Below are 18,352 nucleotides of genomic sequence, written 5' to 3' on the forward strand. Positions count from 1 at the left end.
ATGTCTGTTCCAGCTGATGAAACTGTGGGGGACCTGCCTGTGAGAGATGTAGGTTTAACTCTAGCTGGAATTGGAGGATTACAAGGTTCGTACCAGGTGATATTTATGACAGTTACAGACTTTGACCAGTGGCTTCTTTAGTTTCTTTCTAAAAATGTTTCTGACATTCCCACTCACAAAATTAAGTTCAAATACTGTTCAAAATCTGGGTTAAATTCTGAAAGATATAATGACCCATCCTGTGTTCATGTTGCTTGTTGTAAAAGCGAAGTTGCTGTGAGATGCTAAACACTGGAAATCTCAGTGAGCTATAACGTTCATCCTTCCAGAAGAAAAGACGACTTTGCTGAATTGAGGACAAGGCCAGACCCATTTAACAAAATGGGTACCTAAAGTACTATGTAATTCTGATATGTTACTCAGCTGCTATTAGAATGGAAGTACTGGGCTTAGTCTTGTATCTGAGTAAATTTACAGAATTATGAGTTAATCTTCTCAAGCTTCAAGAGAGTATGTTAACTTTGAAACAGATGATAAAGCATCTCTGTGGTAATGATGATATTATTTATGTAGTATGTTTGACAGTACCTTGTTACTTGCTAAACTATTTCCTTTGTGTTGTCTAGTAGGTAATCAGTTTGGTGTATCACTTGAATTACTTTATCTGTAAGAGGGAGGGAAAAGGAAGTGAATAATAAAATTACTGGAAAACTGTCTTTTTTTTTTTCCAGTATTTCAAAATGAGTTAGACTTTGGATTGCATGTTGTTGACTGTATTGAAGGTAATTTAAAGTTGTCTTGGTTTGGGTAGAATCATCAACTACACAGAATGTAAAAGCTCGACAAGCTGTTTCACGAGTCAGTCGAGAGGAACTGGAAGACAGATTTCTTCGTTTACGTGATGACAACATCTTACTCAAACAGCATGCAAATAAGCAAGAGGAGAAAATTAAAAGGTATGGCTTCTAATGTTTTTACTTTAGCTCACAATAACATTTTTGCCCTTCGATGCGTTACGAATAAATTAAATTTTTTAAAACAGTAACAAAAATGACTCATTGGAATTCATTTTTGTATTGATTTCTGGTTGTCTCTGTGGTGCATGGGAAATTTTTTTGCAGTGGGCCATATTAGATCTCCACGCAGAGAAATACACTGCTATCCATTTGCTTCGGAGTTGGTCGCTTGGATTCATAGCTATGCTGTCTGAGTACCAATTCAACAGCTATTCTGGGAACTAAAGAAGAGGCTATAGAAGCCTAATTATTCATCAGGAATTTTGTCCTAGAATTACAATGGCCTATACAGAGCGATTCTGCCCCTTTTTTGTCCTTCTGCGTCCTCTAAGAACCTGACTAGCATCTAGCCTTTTATCGTCTAGTTAACCCTCAAATATATTTATAATTATGACCAGCTCTCCTTTACTCTCAGGGTAATAGATAACTTCATTGAAGAAGTCCCAAGAAGCATGAGGAGCACAGTACCCAGCGTACCCAAATATATACAAGCAACTTTACACTGATTATTAAACTTAGTGCGGTATTGGCAAACCAGTCTGGACTCAGAAGTACTGTTCATGGTATTACTGTATTCCAGGAGGGCTAATTAATCCAAAAGCACTGTGACCCTGTGTTCACATTGTGCTGTGTTTAAGATAATAAAATCTTGCTGCATCTAAGCCAGCTTCTGGTTAGAAGCTAAACCATTCATAAAAGGACATCTGAAGATGCTGTCTCTAGAGGTGGGACTATTTTGTACTTTTCTAAAGTCCAAAAATTTCTTTCCTTTTGACTCAGTATTCAGTGAGTCAGGATCACATTGACCAGCATGCCATAACTTCTATCTTTTCTGTCAGACTACTGTCAAATACAAGATGGTGGAACAAATGAATCGTTGGCTTATTCCAAATAAGATGTTGTGTGTTTCTGTTAGATGACTTATCAAATGCACTCATCATCCACTGAAGTAAAATTGCACAGAATGTCCAAATTGGAATACCTGAATTAATATTTTTAAGGCACAGAAAATATAAAATACAGGTTTTGTTTAGATTGCCAGAGAAAAACCTTAAATACTCAAACTAAATTTCTTTCCCAGCATCCCTCATGCCAGAACCCTTGTAACTAAAAATTTGGAATGAATTTGCAGTAGAAGTACACTGAAAAAAACAAATAAATAAAAAAACAGCTTACAGGCAAGTAACATTCTGTGACATGGTAAAGTTATTACTGATCTTTTTTGTTTCATTTTTGTTCTTTTTAAGTAGAAGCTTCTGTCCACAAGTATACAAAAATAAAACAAGCCCCCTTAAAGAAATTGTGTCCTTATTTTCAGTTTTCTTTCTGGATCTGCAAAGATAGATTCCCTGTAAACTAGATACAGGTCTTGAAGATGTGCGACCAATTTTGTAAAGTCTTGAACTTGTCTCTCTCATCAAAGCCACCTTTTCTTTCTTTATATGCCAAGTTTTTTCCATTTACTGCTGGGTATGTTTTCTGTTCTTGTATATTACATCACCTCCATGTGCCCTTTCTGCCTTTTGTTCTAGCTTACCAGTGTTTATCAAAACTAAAGGAAATCAAAGGTACAACTCTTGAGATGCCAAAAGCAAAATTCGTATCCTTTAAAGATAGATGAAAACCATACCCTCTGTATGTAATTATATTCTTCAGCTAACCGTTCCTTCTCTGAAGCACATTGGCAATATTTACCACGTATAAAATTGAGTATGGTAATGAGAAATCTCTTTTTCCAGAGTACCTTCTTAAATATCTCCACCTACATATTTTAGCCACTTTAGAACTGAAATATATATTTAAATCCTAAAATGCTAGAAATGATATATCATTGGAATGTTGCACATTATTAGCATTCTTTCAATAGTTGAATGTTTTGTGGAATTGTAGCTTTTATAGTTTGCCCCACCACATCCCAAATCTGTAACTTTACTTAACAGCATGCAGAGGTTCCTATATAAGGAAGGTCATGCGTTAAAAATTACATTTAGGCAGCATATGGAGTAAATATGTGTCCTCTCTTTACTAACCTTAAATGATAAGCCTTAGGAAACTGTTATTTGTCAGTGCTATAAAGCAGATTGCTGCACAGTGGTTTCAATTATCTTCAAAGAGTTCTTCACAGGCAGTAATAGTTATATCAAAACCTGAAATTTATTATTCAGGTTCTATGCTGAAGTCTTCACAGTGATTATGTTCCTTTCAACAGAATGCTTTTTATGCTGACTTTTCACATTCTTTTTCATCTTTTTTATTATTTTCTCCAGAATGGCCACCAAGTTAATACGGCTTGTTAATGATAAAAAAAGGTCTGAACAGGTTGGTGGCGGCCCCAAGCGGCTGGGTCAGGCTGTGGAGCTTGAAGAAATGATTGAGCATTTGCAAGAGAGAGTTCATGAGCTTGAGAAACAAAACGAGAGCCTCCGCAGCAAACTAATTTCAACTAAACAACAGCTCCAGATTCAAGGCCATAGGCCTTTTCCGTACAGCTATGTTCAATCTCGTATTAACACTGGTCTCAAAAGAGCGAGTGAGGCTGCTGGCATGCCGGAGCACGCAAAGAAAGGTATAATTCACCTTTATTAAGAATAGTGGTTCATGTGGGTACCACTAATTATTGCTTCACTGTAGCCAGTATGTACTCTTTTCTGTTCATCAGTGAGCAATAGTACCTGCAGGCAGAAATATTGTTCTTCCCCCCTGCCCTTTTTTTGTATTTATTTACAGCAGTTGTGGTAACTTGTTTGCCTTTGAAGTCCTTACTTTGAGAATCCACAGTGGTAGGGGTAAAACAAAAGTACAAATTTGGAAACGAAGTAGTTATCAAGCAAGTTTTCTAACAGTTAAAATCATGGGACTTTCTTAGTATAACTTTTCTACAAGTTAAAGGCTTATAAAAGAGGTATATGAAAAAGTTTAGCATTATCATGTTATAACAAAGTTTTACATCTGTAGTTTGTTTGCACATGTTTTTCCTTTTTTAATTTCAAGGTTTGTTCTAATCTCTTGATACATGTGTACACAACACTGCAGACTTGAAAAACTATTACATGTGTGGACTTTCGAAAGAAAATACCACAATGCAGCCGTCTTTAATGGTGCTTTTTACTGTCAAGACTTACTGCTTAAGGCAGTCTCACTCTCGGTCCTTTATTTATGGTAGCTACATTTGGAAATTACACTTTAAAACCTTTCTGTTGTCATACGAACTTTTTAGGAGTAGTTGTACTGAGTTAACTGTACACTGTACAAAATAATGTGTTCAAAAAAACCACAAGACAGCTATGTTGGTCCTGATTCAAAACTGAGTCATCAGAATTGTCTCCTTAGCTTCTCATCCTCCCATTGGTCTTTATTTTGGTTACGTCGATTATTCAGGTATACGAAAACAGAAACAATTCTCATGTTTGTAGACAGGCAATAAAAAGCAATTGGCTCTACCACTTTGCTGCTTTAATTTGAATAAAGTGCAAGTTTTCACATATTAAATACACCAACATTTTCACACTTTATGTCATGATTTAGGCAGCTTTAGTACCAAAACAAATTTTTTTTGTTGTTTTTTGTTTTTTCCTGTTTTAACAATGCAAAAATAGAGTAGAAATATAATGAATTAATTCAGGCCCAGTGCTAGCAGAGAGAAAAGGGCGACTTGGTTCAAGGATTGAAGATCGAATGTCGATATGGCATGCTGTGAGGACTTCTCTTGGCATAGCAACAGATCCAGATCAAAGATTTCCCATGCAGAACTAGGATTGGGGCCATGCTGACTGAGGCAGTGCTTCTTAAACTGAAGAGAACATGAGGAAGAAAAAAAAAATGAAACGCTGTCCACAGAATGTCCAGTTCAGATAACATTCAGAAGTTCTAGTGTGCCTATCTTTGTTCTAAGACCATGTCCATACTAGAAGGGATTCTGATAATTGGAGTGCTATGAATATGCAGTTTCTTGAACACACTTTTCTGAGGTGAAGACTGTTATTAAAAGTCTAGTAACCAATACTCAGAACTTGGACACAGTAGTGTTGTCTTCCAGAAGGTCAGAGAATATTTTCTATAGTATTCATTAGCATATGGTGTTTCATGTTTTTCTCTTGCATGTTTTCTCATACTGCCCTTTTGATTAATGATGATAAATATAGCAGTCTGGTGTTGGGTATGTTCCTCCTGTCTTTAAAGACTGCTGGACTCTTACATTGCTCTCTGGAACCATGAGGCTGAATCTGAAAATTTTTTTAGTGCAGATCAGAAAATATTCAGAGCAATTCTCCAAAAACAAAATAAGTGCCAGGAAAAATTGAGGAGAACTTAGCTGTCTCCAGGGTATGAAGAGGCAAGAAGAATCCATAAATAATAAATACACCTTACTGTGTCTGCTTTGTGTTTGGCTGATTTACAAATACTGTAGTAAGTTGATATGAAAGATGTGATCAAGTATGAATCTTCACTAAATACTCACTGGTTCCTCTCATTACTTTATTTATTGAGTATAGCCATCTAAGATATATCATTATTTGAACAAAATAAATTAAAAAAATATATACTCTAGGCATATACCTTAAAATACCTTAAAATAATACTTAAAGATCAACATTCAAAACATATAAATAAATCAAGTTAACTCAGCACAAATGCTAAGTAGATACATTTTTTTTCAGTTGTTTTGTGAACCTGCTGTTATTGTTGTACCTCGAACCTAAATGACTCCATTTTGGGGACTGAGGGATGGCAGCCTTAATGCCGTATTTGAAATTTAATGCATAGTTAGGTCCCACCTCAAAACTTCATTAATTTCTTCTTGTTGAAGAAAGAGAAGAAGGAGAAGGATTTGGAGAAACCATTACTTTAAGTCCTGAACTAACAATTCTTTCTTAAGTAATTCTCACTTTTCTTCTTCACCGGGACTTAGTGTGCTTCTAAAAGGAAAGGAAATATTTGCACTGCTGCTGAAAATGGTCCTGTAGTTGCTAGTCTAGGTAAATGACACTCATGGTCTTGTAAAAAAGTGCTATCAGAGAAAAGGTGATTACAAGTCCATGTTCCTGTTTAATTATATTGATATTGGTCGTCTTTGAAGACACTGCCTCTCTGTTCTCTGTCTTTAAAAGTAAAATCTTCCAAGAAAACCATTTCAAGACAGGTTTTAACACTTCTCTTTAACAGCGCATGCTGTATTGCCCATAGTTCAAATTTTACAGCAGCTATGTTGCAGATCCTTTTATTATCTCTTTCCATGTGAATTAGATAGAAAAATACTTTTTATGGCATCTATGTAGGTGCTGTAAGTGTTCATACTGTGTTCGTACTGTATAGAGATGGGGTTTTTGTTAAATGCTTTTTCATTCAGCATGACAAAAATTTATCTTTTCTTTGTTTTCAGGAATGAGATTTCAGGATTTAGAAGTGAGATCACCCAACCCCCCAAGATGTGGGCAGAGTCTGCTCGAGGATCCAAGGGCTGAAATAAGAAATCTGTATGATTTTAATATTTCTCTTTTTTTTGTCATTGTAATTGTTAAAACTTGTGGTTTTCTTGAAGGAAAAAAACCCCCACATTTTTCAGAAGTTTTTACTTCAGAAAATAAAGTGAAGTTGTTGGATGTGACAACAGTAACGCTGGTAACAATGTAGAAGTGTTGTGATAAGGAAAACATAGGATCAGAAATTTAAATGCAGAATGTAGATACATAAGAATTTGGCTGGAAGTTAAAAATTGATCTTCAATGGTGAGCCTTTTGTTTTGCTAGGATACAATGCTGCCTAGCTTACTACTGGACAAAACTGACAAAAGCAGAAAGAATCTTAGCTGCAAAATTATTACCAACAGAACTCCTAAAATGTGTAGGATAACCCACGCAAGTGGTGACTATATTGAATGTGTTACACTGATGTATTTAAGCTTCATTTCTAGAGGTGGTCAGATTTTATGGATAAGTTGCAAAAAGCGCTATATGGGATAGCAATGTAAAATGATTCTGATTCACTTCTGCTTTTGAAAGTTGGCTGTAGTCCAGTTGCACTTTTTAACTGAAATTGAAGCTCAGGAAACTCTTAATAACATCCTTAATGTAGACACTGCCTCAGAACAAAGAGGTGTTAGATAGGATGGAGAAAAAGTAGTTAATTTCTAATTTAAACATAGTGAGGTCTGATTAGAACATTTTTCTTCTCCAAAGTATATCAGAACCTATTATGCTTTTTAGACATAAATGTAAATGCTAAATTTTCAATAAATGGACAAGCTAAGTATGCAAATATATGAATTAATGTGCAATTATGTATTTTGTGCTTGAAGTTTTGTAAACACAAAGATTTACTGGGATCATAGGAAATAATTTTACAGAAATATTCTTGTAAATGATCTCAGTAAATAAATTTCAGTTATTTGGCACTGTTTAAATGGCACTCTTGCTAGCATCCTGTCTGACTTTAGCCCTTGCTGAACAGTTAATTTTTTTTAAATACTTTGCATTATAATGGAATGTTGTTACTGAAAAAAAAATAGTAGTGATTTTATAGCGATGGGCCATAAAAGGGCTATTTCTCCTATTACCTATCGCTTCTGAAGACTGTTAAAATAAGCGCTATCCATTAAGACTGCCATGAATCTTGGTGTTCACAACAGCTTTTCTCCTAAGACTGATCAAAAACATTGTGTTATAATGCAGAAAACATTCAAATAGCATTTTTTCAGAGAGTTCAGTTCTCACAAATGTGGAAAAAATAACCACAGTTGCTCAGAACGGTGCACTTGGGTAGAAAAGCAAGCACATGGCCAAAAATTCCTGGGTATTTAAGTCTACGATAAGTATATGAAGAACTGTAACTTATGCATCAAAACTTCCAGCGTGGAAAAAATTGTAGATAAAGTGTTGCTTATTCTTATTAGAAGAAATGTTATTGAAAGATATCTGAGATTAAATTGTCAAGAAAATCAAAGCCTTAAAGTTGTGGCCTACTAAAAATTATTCAGACTCTGATCTCTGTAGTTTTCTGCCTTTTTTTAATTGCATCTACTGGATAATTTCCACTGTTGAAGACACTTAATGTGGAGGGTTTTTTTTGTAAAGCTACTCAACTCGGAATAAAAGCTTAAAAATTATTCTCACTGCTCCATCCATTGAAGATCTCGTATTCTTTTGATAGGTAGCAATGGTGTTTTCCTTTCACAGAAATGCTTGCTACTAGTGGATTAGGAGGAAGGTATGTTTAGTACAGAGTATAAGACATAAATGATGTTTTCGGCTAGGTTCTGCTAAACATTATTCAGTCTACGTAAACATTTATTTTAAGAGTATTATGTTGTTTCTGTTGTGTTTGATAATGTTTCAATTATTTATCTATTTATTGTACTATTCACATCTTTTCATGTGATAACCTCTAATTATTTTCATAGTAAGTTGAACTCTTCAAACTCTGTTGTGATACATGTCATTAAGAAATACAGATTTTGCTGAACCTTTTAAAAAAATTTTTCTCTCTTGAGTATTCATTTAATTTTTTTCTTTTATTAAATACCTACCTTGCTTTGGAACGTAAGTTTCTTGTACTTGCAGGGAGACTGTGATTGAGTCCCAAAGGGAACACATTGAGGAACTAGAACATGCCAGAGAGATGCTTGTGAGTCAGCTAAGAAGGAAAGAAAAGGAAATTGAAGAATCCGTCCTACGGCTGAAAGAGCAAGAAACAACAAGCCAAAGGTATTGTCAAAAGTGGAAATCTCGCATTAGAAGAGCTATGTCATCATGCTTATATATAGCTGTGAAAATTACTTGTTCTCTTACAAAATACGTGCTTTATTAATTTTTTTTTTCCCCCCTCCTTTGGTGAAACTTAAGTCATGAAATGTTTTACCAAAGAGCCATGTATAATTCTAAGCAAGGAGAGTGATATGATAATAGGTTATTATGTTTTTTCACAAATAAACAAAGAAGTTCATAATTACCATTTTAGAGAATTCATTTCCAGCTGATTCAGACTCAACTGAAGTTCAACTCATTAAATGTTAATCATCTATTGTTTATTCAATATAATTCTTAGAAAATTTTAGATACAGGTTCATAGTGGATAATTTAATGTTCATTAATACTCATTGACAATTTGGAGTCTATAAATACTAGAAAAATAATGGCCCTGTAAGGGTAGATTAGCAAATTTTTGAAGGGCTATGGTATAGCTGTGCAGTGGAACAAAGTAAGACAAACATGCTTGTGGAATATGTTTCACAGTAAAGCCTCTATTAGTTTAATCTCTTTTCTTTCTCTGTTTTCTTTACTTTTGCAAAAATATATGCAAAATTATATAGCGTTGCATATATTTTCCCTCTTTTGACTGTTTCAACTTCAGCCAGTTACTTTTAATTGTATTAAGGATATAATATGCCACGATCCTGCATTCCTTACTCATTTGATTTCAACGAAAGTTCTACTTGGATGAGAAATAGGTGGTCAGTTCTTTAACTACCTTCAAAAGAGGGACCCCGGTATCATGTATGAGCATTCTTTTATGCATCAGTAGTGCTACATAAATAATACATCATAATGTTTGCTATTAAATTATTCACAAAGTCGTAAGTCTCCCCTATTCAGAATTTCCTTTATATAGTTTAAATAGGTTAAAGAAGTTATTACCATAAATAATTTCTCAGTCTGTGCCTACAGTGAATTCAGAAAATATTTAAAAGATTTTTTCATCATTTGAAAATGATCAGATACAAATCTCAAAGAACTTCTGTGCTTTATTTTTTCTATAGATAAACACTGTTCTTTAAGTACAGCAGTCAGAAACCAAGCATAACTTCTAAATTCCATGTCAGCTACCATGTTTCTGTGAAATTTTAAAGGAGTTTTAATGTAAAGATACACTTCAAAGTCAGATAAAAAATCCTTAAATAAAGTCAGTCTATAAAAAGTAGTGCAGATCCTTATTTATTTACGTTGCTCAAATTACTTGTGTACAATCCATGATACTTGACCTAAGTTACAATCTGTGAATTCGTGTTTGAAGTTCTGGAATTATTTCCTTTACAGTCTATTTCTTGTTTGAAACCGGATAAAAGATACGTTAAATATTTAACAGTTACTGTGTTTGAAGACACTGGGAAAGACATTGGAAAATGTCCGCTAGTGCATATCCAGCATAGTGTGAGTTCTATAATTTTGCCACTAGAATGTTTTATGGAAGGCTGTTAATCCCCATGTTTTTCAAGTTATATATATTTTTTTTTATACTGAACAATCCAGAGCTGTAACTTAGAGGGATACTATTCTCTCCAGGTTTAACTGTAACTATAGGTACCTATACATATTAGCTTTAGGAGTTTTTCATTGGTTTTCTTTCTTGGAAGTCTTGTAACTGCTATCTAGAACAGTCTGTGTTAGTTGTTTTATTACAGAGATAGATTTATGGGTTCTATGTAATTCTTATTTTTTTAATCTTCTATGCATCAGCAGAGAAGAAATTGTCAATACCGGAATGTTGGAGGAAAATTTGGAAATTTGGGTGACTGATAAGGTCATCTTATTTCGTCTTTGTAGTTTATATCTTCAAATTTTGGTACAATTGGCAGCTTTTTCTTGTGTTTTGTAAGAATACACTTGGCTGTCATCTAGTTACTTTACTACCCAAAGACAGTTAATCTGTTGAAATTATTTAGGAACTGTATGGTGCCAAAAGGACATAATAAATGTGCTTCCACCAATCTTCATGTTGTAGTACCATTTGATCTCAGCCTGGTGTTAACAAAATTAGGTTACTTTCAACCTTTAGGAAAACATTCTTTACTCTGCTACATGATTAAGAAATTCTTGTGATTGAAATAACTGTAGTTTCCAAGTAGTGAAGCAGACACAGTTAATAATCATTGATCCATCAGTGGTAAGGGATAGAGATACTAGTTATCCTGAGTCCTATACCCACAAGAAATCCAGTTATATTTTTAAGCTGGCATTGCAGCTTCACTACAGTTTCTGTATAACAACTCAAGAGCTACATAACAGAGCTGAGTTCATATGCAGTGTACTCCTCAATCTTGATTATTGTAACATGGCTGCAATCAATTTTTTTTTTTTTCCAATATTTCACTAGAGATTGTTTGGTGATTGTTTCAGGAATATATAATTCTGACTTAATTCTAGCTTAAGGGGGAAACTTGGCCTGTGGGTTGTTAGACTAAAGACATTTTCTTAACTACAAAATTTAACTGTATTTAGTTTGACTGTTTTTAATTCAAAGATGGCCAAAACCATAACCACCTCATGGTTTGATGTCTATGATACACAACATGCAAGTTAAAACATTAAGTCTAAACAATAACATTTTGCAAGCAGCTAGCTTCAAATAACTTAATTGCTCATTGTACTTTCCAAAGACATTTTTAAAGCCACCCCAAAATGTATTTGCGAAACAGGTACTTGGTTTTTGCACATTTGTGGGGGTTTTTGTGGTTTGTTTGGTGGTTGTTTTTTTTAATGAAAAAGCTTATTTGCCAGTCAGTTTTTAATTCCTTTGGCATTTTTTGCCGCAACGTGACTTTGGAATTAGACCTATTAAATGTGTGGGGTTTTGGGCAGGAGTATCTCACCTGATGCACACATGATTTCTGTGTTTGCATTATAGCATTGCAGACCTGGACCAAAATGTTGAACATGTTAGTCACAATGCATCATCTAAACGGTTTTGAGAGACTACAGCATGTATACAGATTTGCTAAATCATGTCTGGTAGAAAACACCCTTGTATTTGCATTTTTAATTTTTAATCAGTTTCCCTAAAGATCATGACTTTTCTTCATTTGTAGATGGCTCTTTAGCCAAGGAAACAAATAGAGAGTTTTATATTGGTATCTAAATAATCTGTGTTACTTGGATGCGAGAGCTATTGATGCAATGTTAGTGTTTTGCTTATTGCAAATATACTAGCAATTACAACATAAAGGTGCTACTAGAAGGTAAGCATTTTTGAGGGTTTTTTTTTTTTTCCCCTTTATATTTGACTTCCTATAAGGAATAACAGGTAAAGGAAAGAACATAATGTATATCAATATATAATCCTGTTAGTTCCTAAGCACTGTAAAATGAGCAGAGTACTGCACAGTTCTATCCTTTACTTCTCTGCTTGGGAGTCTATGTATCTTGGCCATTGATGCGTTTGTGATTGAGAACTGTTAGCCTAGAAACCTTTTTATTTATTTTGCCAGACAGAGGGTAAGTGATCCTGAGAAGTATGGTGGTGACTTTTTTTTTACTTGCTTGTTTTTCTTGTTCTGAATGTGAAAGGGGAAAGTTTGTGAGCCACAGGCCCAGTTGATAAAACAGTCAGGACTCTTTGAGAGTAGTCTCAGTATTGTATCCATGTCCTGCTCATATGGAAGTAAAGACAAGATGCAAGGGATGTGGTTTAATTAGAGCTCAATTTTATTAGCTTTGCCATCTGGGATTTACTGGCATAAATTTGTACAGTGCAGGTCAAGATCCTTTCTTTAATCATTTCCTTCTGGTGTAGGTTGCTATCAGTCCCCCATTCCCACGCAGCTGGTCCCCAGCCTGTTATTGGGACCCCACTCTATATGCTTTTAATCCAAATGATGAGAGGTCTGGAGAAGAGATTTGTCTCTTTGGTGTACTTCAGACATTAACCCCAAACGTAATTCTTATTTGTTTAAAGAGTCACTTTCTCCTAACTTCATTTCCAATTTCAGACTTTTTAATCCAGCTTTTAGATGAGGTCTAGAGTGGAAGGATAGAGTTCATGTTCCTTATTTCTGCATTTATGGCAGAAGGTATGCTAGAGCTAAATCGTATGCCCATTAGTTCAGGTTACTACCTCAAAAGGGATATTAGTTCCTTTTCTTTTTCTAACTTTTGCTCCAGGTGTACCTCCATGTCTTCAGGACAGTATATCAAATCTGTATATAACCCCTATTTTTAAGTTACATCAGAATACCTGGGCAGATGTTCTGGTAGCAGAATACATCAACTACCTGAGAGGGGGAAAGCTGTGTAGATAATTAATTTCTACTCTATTCTACTGTCTTGTGACTTCATTTATAGAAAAATAAATCTTCCCAACATATTATTCCTCAATTAACGTTGCCTTGCCCAGAAATTCTGAAATGATTTTGTTCTTCAACAGCAAGCTCCTTGTCGTGAGCCTAGATGCACTGGACATTTCTTAGACATATTTTATTTAAATAAATAAACAAAATATTGTAGAACTACTGTAGAGAAATAATTTTCTTGCTATAGCGTATAATGAGAGCTGAGATTGTGATTGACGTAATGCACTAATAAGAAATTAGTGGCACACGCTTTCTGTAGCTAGAAACTTCATGAGATAAATGCTCTTAAAATTGTAAGAATTGAAATAATCCCAATAAAAAGCAATTTTTGACTTATGAATTTCAATAATTTACTTCATAATATCAGTACCCCTAACCTGTTCAAATGAAATGCTGTTTCATTCACGGTTGAAAAAATACTTAATGTTGATTGTCAGGAGCCATGGGGTTTACATCTGTACATCATAAATTTCACTATCATCTGCTCCTTTTTCTACTTAAAAAGAAAAAAAGGAAAAAAAAAAAAGCCCCCTGCTTAAAAAAAAGGGGAAAGGGGGGGAAGAGAAAGAAAAAGCCTTTGAAGGCATCAGAGCCTTTTGTTTGATGTGTGGAACAAGATTAATAAAAACGTGCCACTACATTAGCTTTTAAATAGCTAGCATGAGACAGTGCTGCTGTCTATACTCACCACAACTTAAATTTATGTAGATAACATGTTTTAGACACATGATAGTTTTAGCATTGCATTAGGGCTGTTTCTTGCGGAAGATCTCAGGTTTGTGAGTGTGTTTATCTTCTGTGTAAGGACAATTAACTGGGCAATGCCAAAACACAATAGGCTTTGATACTTTACAGAATAAAAGAAAAGTATTTCACATACTCAGCTGGTTTACAGATGTGTGAGCTTTGTAGTCCATTTTTTTGCTCCAGCATGGCATTGTGACAATTCCTCCGATATGTCTAAAATAAATAAATATTGGAAGAGAAATTACCGTTTCAAATGCTAAAGATTTATTCTGATTTTACCATATTTTATACTAATACAAATCAGAATTAGTTTCTTTTCCATACTCGAAGAAGCTGTGAAAATAATGGGGTTTAGTTTCGCTGTTTGAAGTAAGGGAAAACATCAGAAATCAATATTTATTTAAATTTTGAATTATTTTAAACATCCTTTCTATTAAACAGTATGTTGTCAAATTAATCTTAGAATTGTAACAATATAGAACATCTACATGGATATTAAGTGATTTTCATGCAGCTAAGACACACCTGCAGCTTGTTTGAATGCCATCCTTAAAGTGTTACAATATAAAGTGCTAAATCACTTTTTTGTAGCAGTATTTGATAGGTTTAAACTCTAAGAGGAAACTCCATAAAATGGTAATCTACTGGCACCAAATACTTTGGAGGGTGGAAAAGAAGTGAATGGAAAACAAATAATCTCTTTAGGTATAGGGCTGTTTTATCTTCCTGTCATATATAGTTTAATATGATAAACAAATATGTATATGTATTGTTTCAAGTTGCTATGTCATCATGTGGTAGAATGTTTATTTACCTAAATTCCGTAATAGAAGAGGAAATTAATTTGGTTACTACACACTAAATCTTCTCCCAAATGTGTTATAGACAGCTGATTTGCAAAGGATTTCAACTTTTCAAGACAAAAATAATAAGATAATTCATTCTGTATATTTAAGCTTATGATGCATTTATTTTTAATACAATTTTGAAGGTTAAACATTCGGGACAATGTGGAAATGATCAAGGTCCATAAACAGCTGGTTGAGAAAAGCAATGCTCTTTCAGCAATGGAAGGAAAACTTCTCCAGCTTCAAGAGGTAATTGCAATTTGGTCAGTAACATTCCTTTACTCTTGTCACATAAGCATGCATAAATGGAAAATAAATATACACAGTTCTTGATTCTGAGTCAATGCTGAGTACATGAAAACAAAACCACAAACCAATACATTGTGCCCAAGCTACTCCAAATGTGTAGGGTTTTCAGTCTTAATTTTTTTTTTTTTTTCCCCAGAAGGGTCTAGCAGGTCTTAAATATTTTATCTGCAAAGCCATCCCAGGCAGATTTTGGAGAATGAACTGAGTTGTCTGGCTATCTAAAGAGATTCCTGATCATTTAAAAAGAGGGCTTTGACTTAAATGTACTGATTTGCTAAAGAAGGAGTACCAGATCCCCTTCACTTTATCAGTCTTTGATAAAGTTAGAGAGGTTTGGCTGTTTAGAGTTCTGACATTAGGACTTAATTTGTGTTCATAGATTCATGGGAATTATTTTGGAGGGCTACTGTGAGTAATAGATTTACAAAAGAGCAGTTTTATGAAAATATCACTAGAATATGCAACTGCATCATAGATTCCATATAGGTTTTAGTTACACAGCATTTTTGTGCTGCTGCTTCTCTATTTGCAGAACCACATGTGTATACAGACAGTGATAGTATGATAATAGCTTAGAAATGGGAGAGTTCCTGTGAATAGGAATCCTACATGCAATAGAGCTTTGTAAAGTATCTTAGCCTTATGAGGTGGAAGTAGCAGATACCCTTGCAAATTCTTACTGCTGCCCGCTTCTTGCTTTTTTAGCATGCTAAATAATATTTGTGCCATCAGATTTTTGTTCCATTCCTTTTTCCCCCGTGTTGTTCTGCTACGTTTTGCTCTACTTTGCTTCACTTCCCCCCCTCAGTCTCATACCTGTATCTTTTCTACCAAAGCAGCACTTCCTAATTTTTCACAGACTGGACTATGTAGAATGTAAATTCCAGGGGTTTCACATGGTTTTTTGTGTTCTTAAATAGAAAGCAATAAGTAAACTGTTCCATTTTAAATCATATGTGACTTTTTGGTAATTTACAGCAAACATCAAGTACTTACGCCTCTATCTTGGCAGCAGCTGAATAGAAACACATGCATAGGATTCAAATTGGTATTTGAAGACCTTGTTTCTCATATTCACAGTGAAAGCTGCATTTTTGAAAAGGATGAGTGTGTTTTCTGTCTTTTTTTTTTTAACAAGATAATGGATACAATGGTTTTCCCGTTTCCAATCATTTGAATGTTTGAAACGTGTCTACTAAATGTGAATAACTGTAAAATCCAAAATTTCTAGCTTAGGTGGCGTACGAAGTACTTCTCAACAGAGCAGATTTTAGTGGGGTTTTTATGTTTATCTTGATTATTTTTGTTACTATTGAGTTATTTATCATTTACTTTAAGCTTCTAGCAATTGAAACCCATATAATTCCTTCATGTTCATCTTTGAACTTGACTCAGCCCAGAATGTGAAACCAGAGAATGATGAGAGCCTATAATCCTGCTCCATCTAATGATATTGAAGTTGAGCTTGCTAACAAAGGTTTACAGGACAGTTTTGTTAAAAAAGAATTTTAACGTAGCCAGTTGAATGAAGGAATGATGAAATCTGCTTAGAAGAACAAAGGACCCTGAAACTGTTTGGATTATATATGGGATACAACTGGGATATTTATTTGCTTTAATTACAGACTGTACATTCAGGATTTCATGATTTGTAATATGAAATATGCTAACCTGTGCAGCTACAACTTAAAATACTATAGAGAGTTAATTATTCTCTTGAGCAATTGGTACAACAATCTCACAACTGTAGTTGAGAGCAGTTTATGTTTATTTGTGCAATATTTCTAGGAGGCATATATTAATTTTCTTTAAATGAGTTATTTCTAACTGACAACAATATCAAGGCATGTTTCCCAAAGAAATAAAATTCCAGACTAGAAATATTAAACTAAAATCATCATCCCAGTTGTTGCTGTGACCTCAGTCTTGGGTTATTCCAGGGAGAGCAGGATAGAAAACAGTTTGGGCATAATGGAAAAAGAGTGCTGACAGAGCACTCGGATATAGAAGAATATCCAGTAAAAGAATGCGTTTTGGAGGGGGGGAAAAAAAAATAATAATGAGGGTGAAGTCCTAGTCCCGTTAAAGTTAATGAGGAAAGTTAATCCAAAACAGTCAGGAGAGTAGCAGAGACACTGAAGGATTAGAAAGAAGTTGAAGCAAGGAGATTTTAGGCAGCTATTTTTAGTGCTTTTAATGAGATGGTTCAGTAGAATAAATATGATTGTTGAATTTGATTTCATCTCTTTTGGAAAGGAAGGAAAGAGATAAGGGTGAAATGATATATGAAAGGAAGCTTTGCCAAGGTGCAGTGTTTTTTTTTTTTCTTCTTATGTAGTAGGTTGAAGTGACGCAAGTTATTGAAATGGAAAACAAGTTCATGAAAAAATTGAATCTGAGAGGTGGGGGAGAAAAGATGAGTTCACTTGCACAGTGGAAGGGTTAGAGACTGTAGGGATTCTTATGTTGAGGAGAAAGGAAAGAAATCTGGAGAGAAATGAAAAGAGTGTAAAAGAATAATTTTTAAGGTGTCGTTTTTTGAAGTTATTGAAATGCAGTTCACAGATATAGCACAGAACAAGAGGAGCACTGAAGAAAGACTGTTAAAAATTGATGAGTAATATGCTTCTTTATCTCTCTGAAATAAGACTGACTGCTAATATTATTTATTCTCCATGATATTTTTCCTATGGAGAAATATGAGAAGCTGAAGATCAGGTTGGTGACTGGATTTTCTGTGGGTTTTTTCTTTTTTTCTAAGATAATCAGACTGCATGTGAGCCTAAAGAGTTTGTGCAGGATTCACATTCAGCTTCTCCATTTAACTGCTTTGTAGGAATATTATATGGAGAAAAAGCAGCTAACTTTTTTCTGCCTACAATCATTAAACATTATACTCTTGCATGTATTTGACATAGATTTTCATATAATCATTTTACTAAACAGAAGATTGGCTTTTGGGCTGTTTTGTTTCAAATCATACTTTGAATGTGGTTTATGTTGAATTTCTTAATGAATGAGGCTTTATTAAAGCATTGTGGAATGCACAGTGTATAATACTAACTAATATTCTCAAAATAGAGGTTCTATCAGCATCCTCAGTTTAATATTAAAATTAGTTAAATGTGTCTCAATATAATCCGTTGAAGTAAATTAAAATGTAAAAGAAATCATAAGTCCCTCATTAAATTACTGCTAGCAGGGAAATAGAACTGAGTGCATTAGGGTTATGAAACAATTATATATCTACAATTAAGGGTTAACAGAGCTGTGGCAAGCTCTGTGATTAACATAACTCTGGTCAACATTCGTTTTTGCTTGCTACTGCAGTGTTTTTGGTCAGCATGTCTAACCACTGTAACCACAGCAAAATC

General features: G+C 34.3%; 1 protein-coding gene across 3 annotated transcripts in view; it reads left to right on the plus strand.

The window, feature by feature from the left end:
• The window catches only part of RPGRIP1L (RPGRIP1 like), a gene marked incomplete at both ends in the record, with an annotated part of 70,648 nt that continues 52,296 nt past the window's right edge, over positions 1–18,352 (plus strand). For all 3 annotated transcript variants that reach the window (XM_082005775.1, XM_082005776.1, XM_082005777.1), the window contains 6 exons: positions 1–85; positions 812–956; positions 3,284–3,582; positions 6,397–6,490; positions 8,573–8,716; positions 14,813–14,918. In XM_082005775.1, coding sequence (XP_081861901.1) covers positions 1–85; positions 812–956; positions 3,284–3,582; positions 6,397–6,490; positions 8,573–8,716; positions 14,813–14,918 — 873 coding nt within the window. The remainder of the gene's footprint in view (positions 86–811; positions 957–3,283; positions 3,583–6,396; positions 6,491–8,572; positions 8,717–14,812; positions 14,919–18,352) is intronic.

Source organism: Phaethon aethereus, assembly GCF_964289735.1.
Source record: "Phaethon aethereus genome assembly, chromosome: 13".
In the NCBI taxonomy this organism is placed as follows: domain Eukaryota; kingdom Metazoa; phylum Chordata; class Aves; order Phaethontiformes; family Phaethontidae; genus Phaethon; species Phaethon aethereus.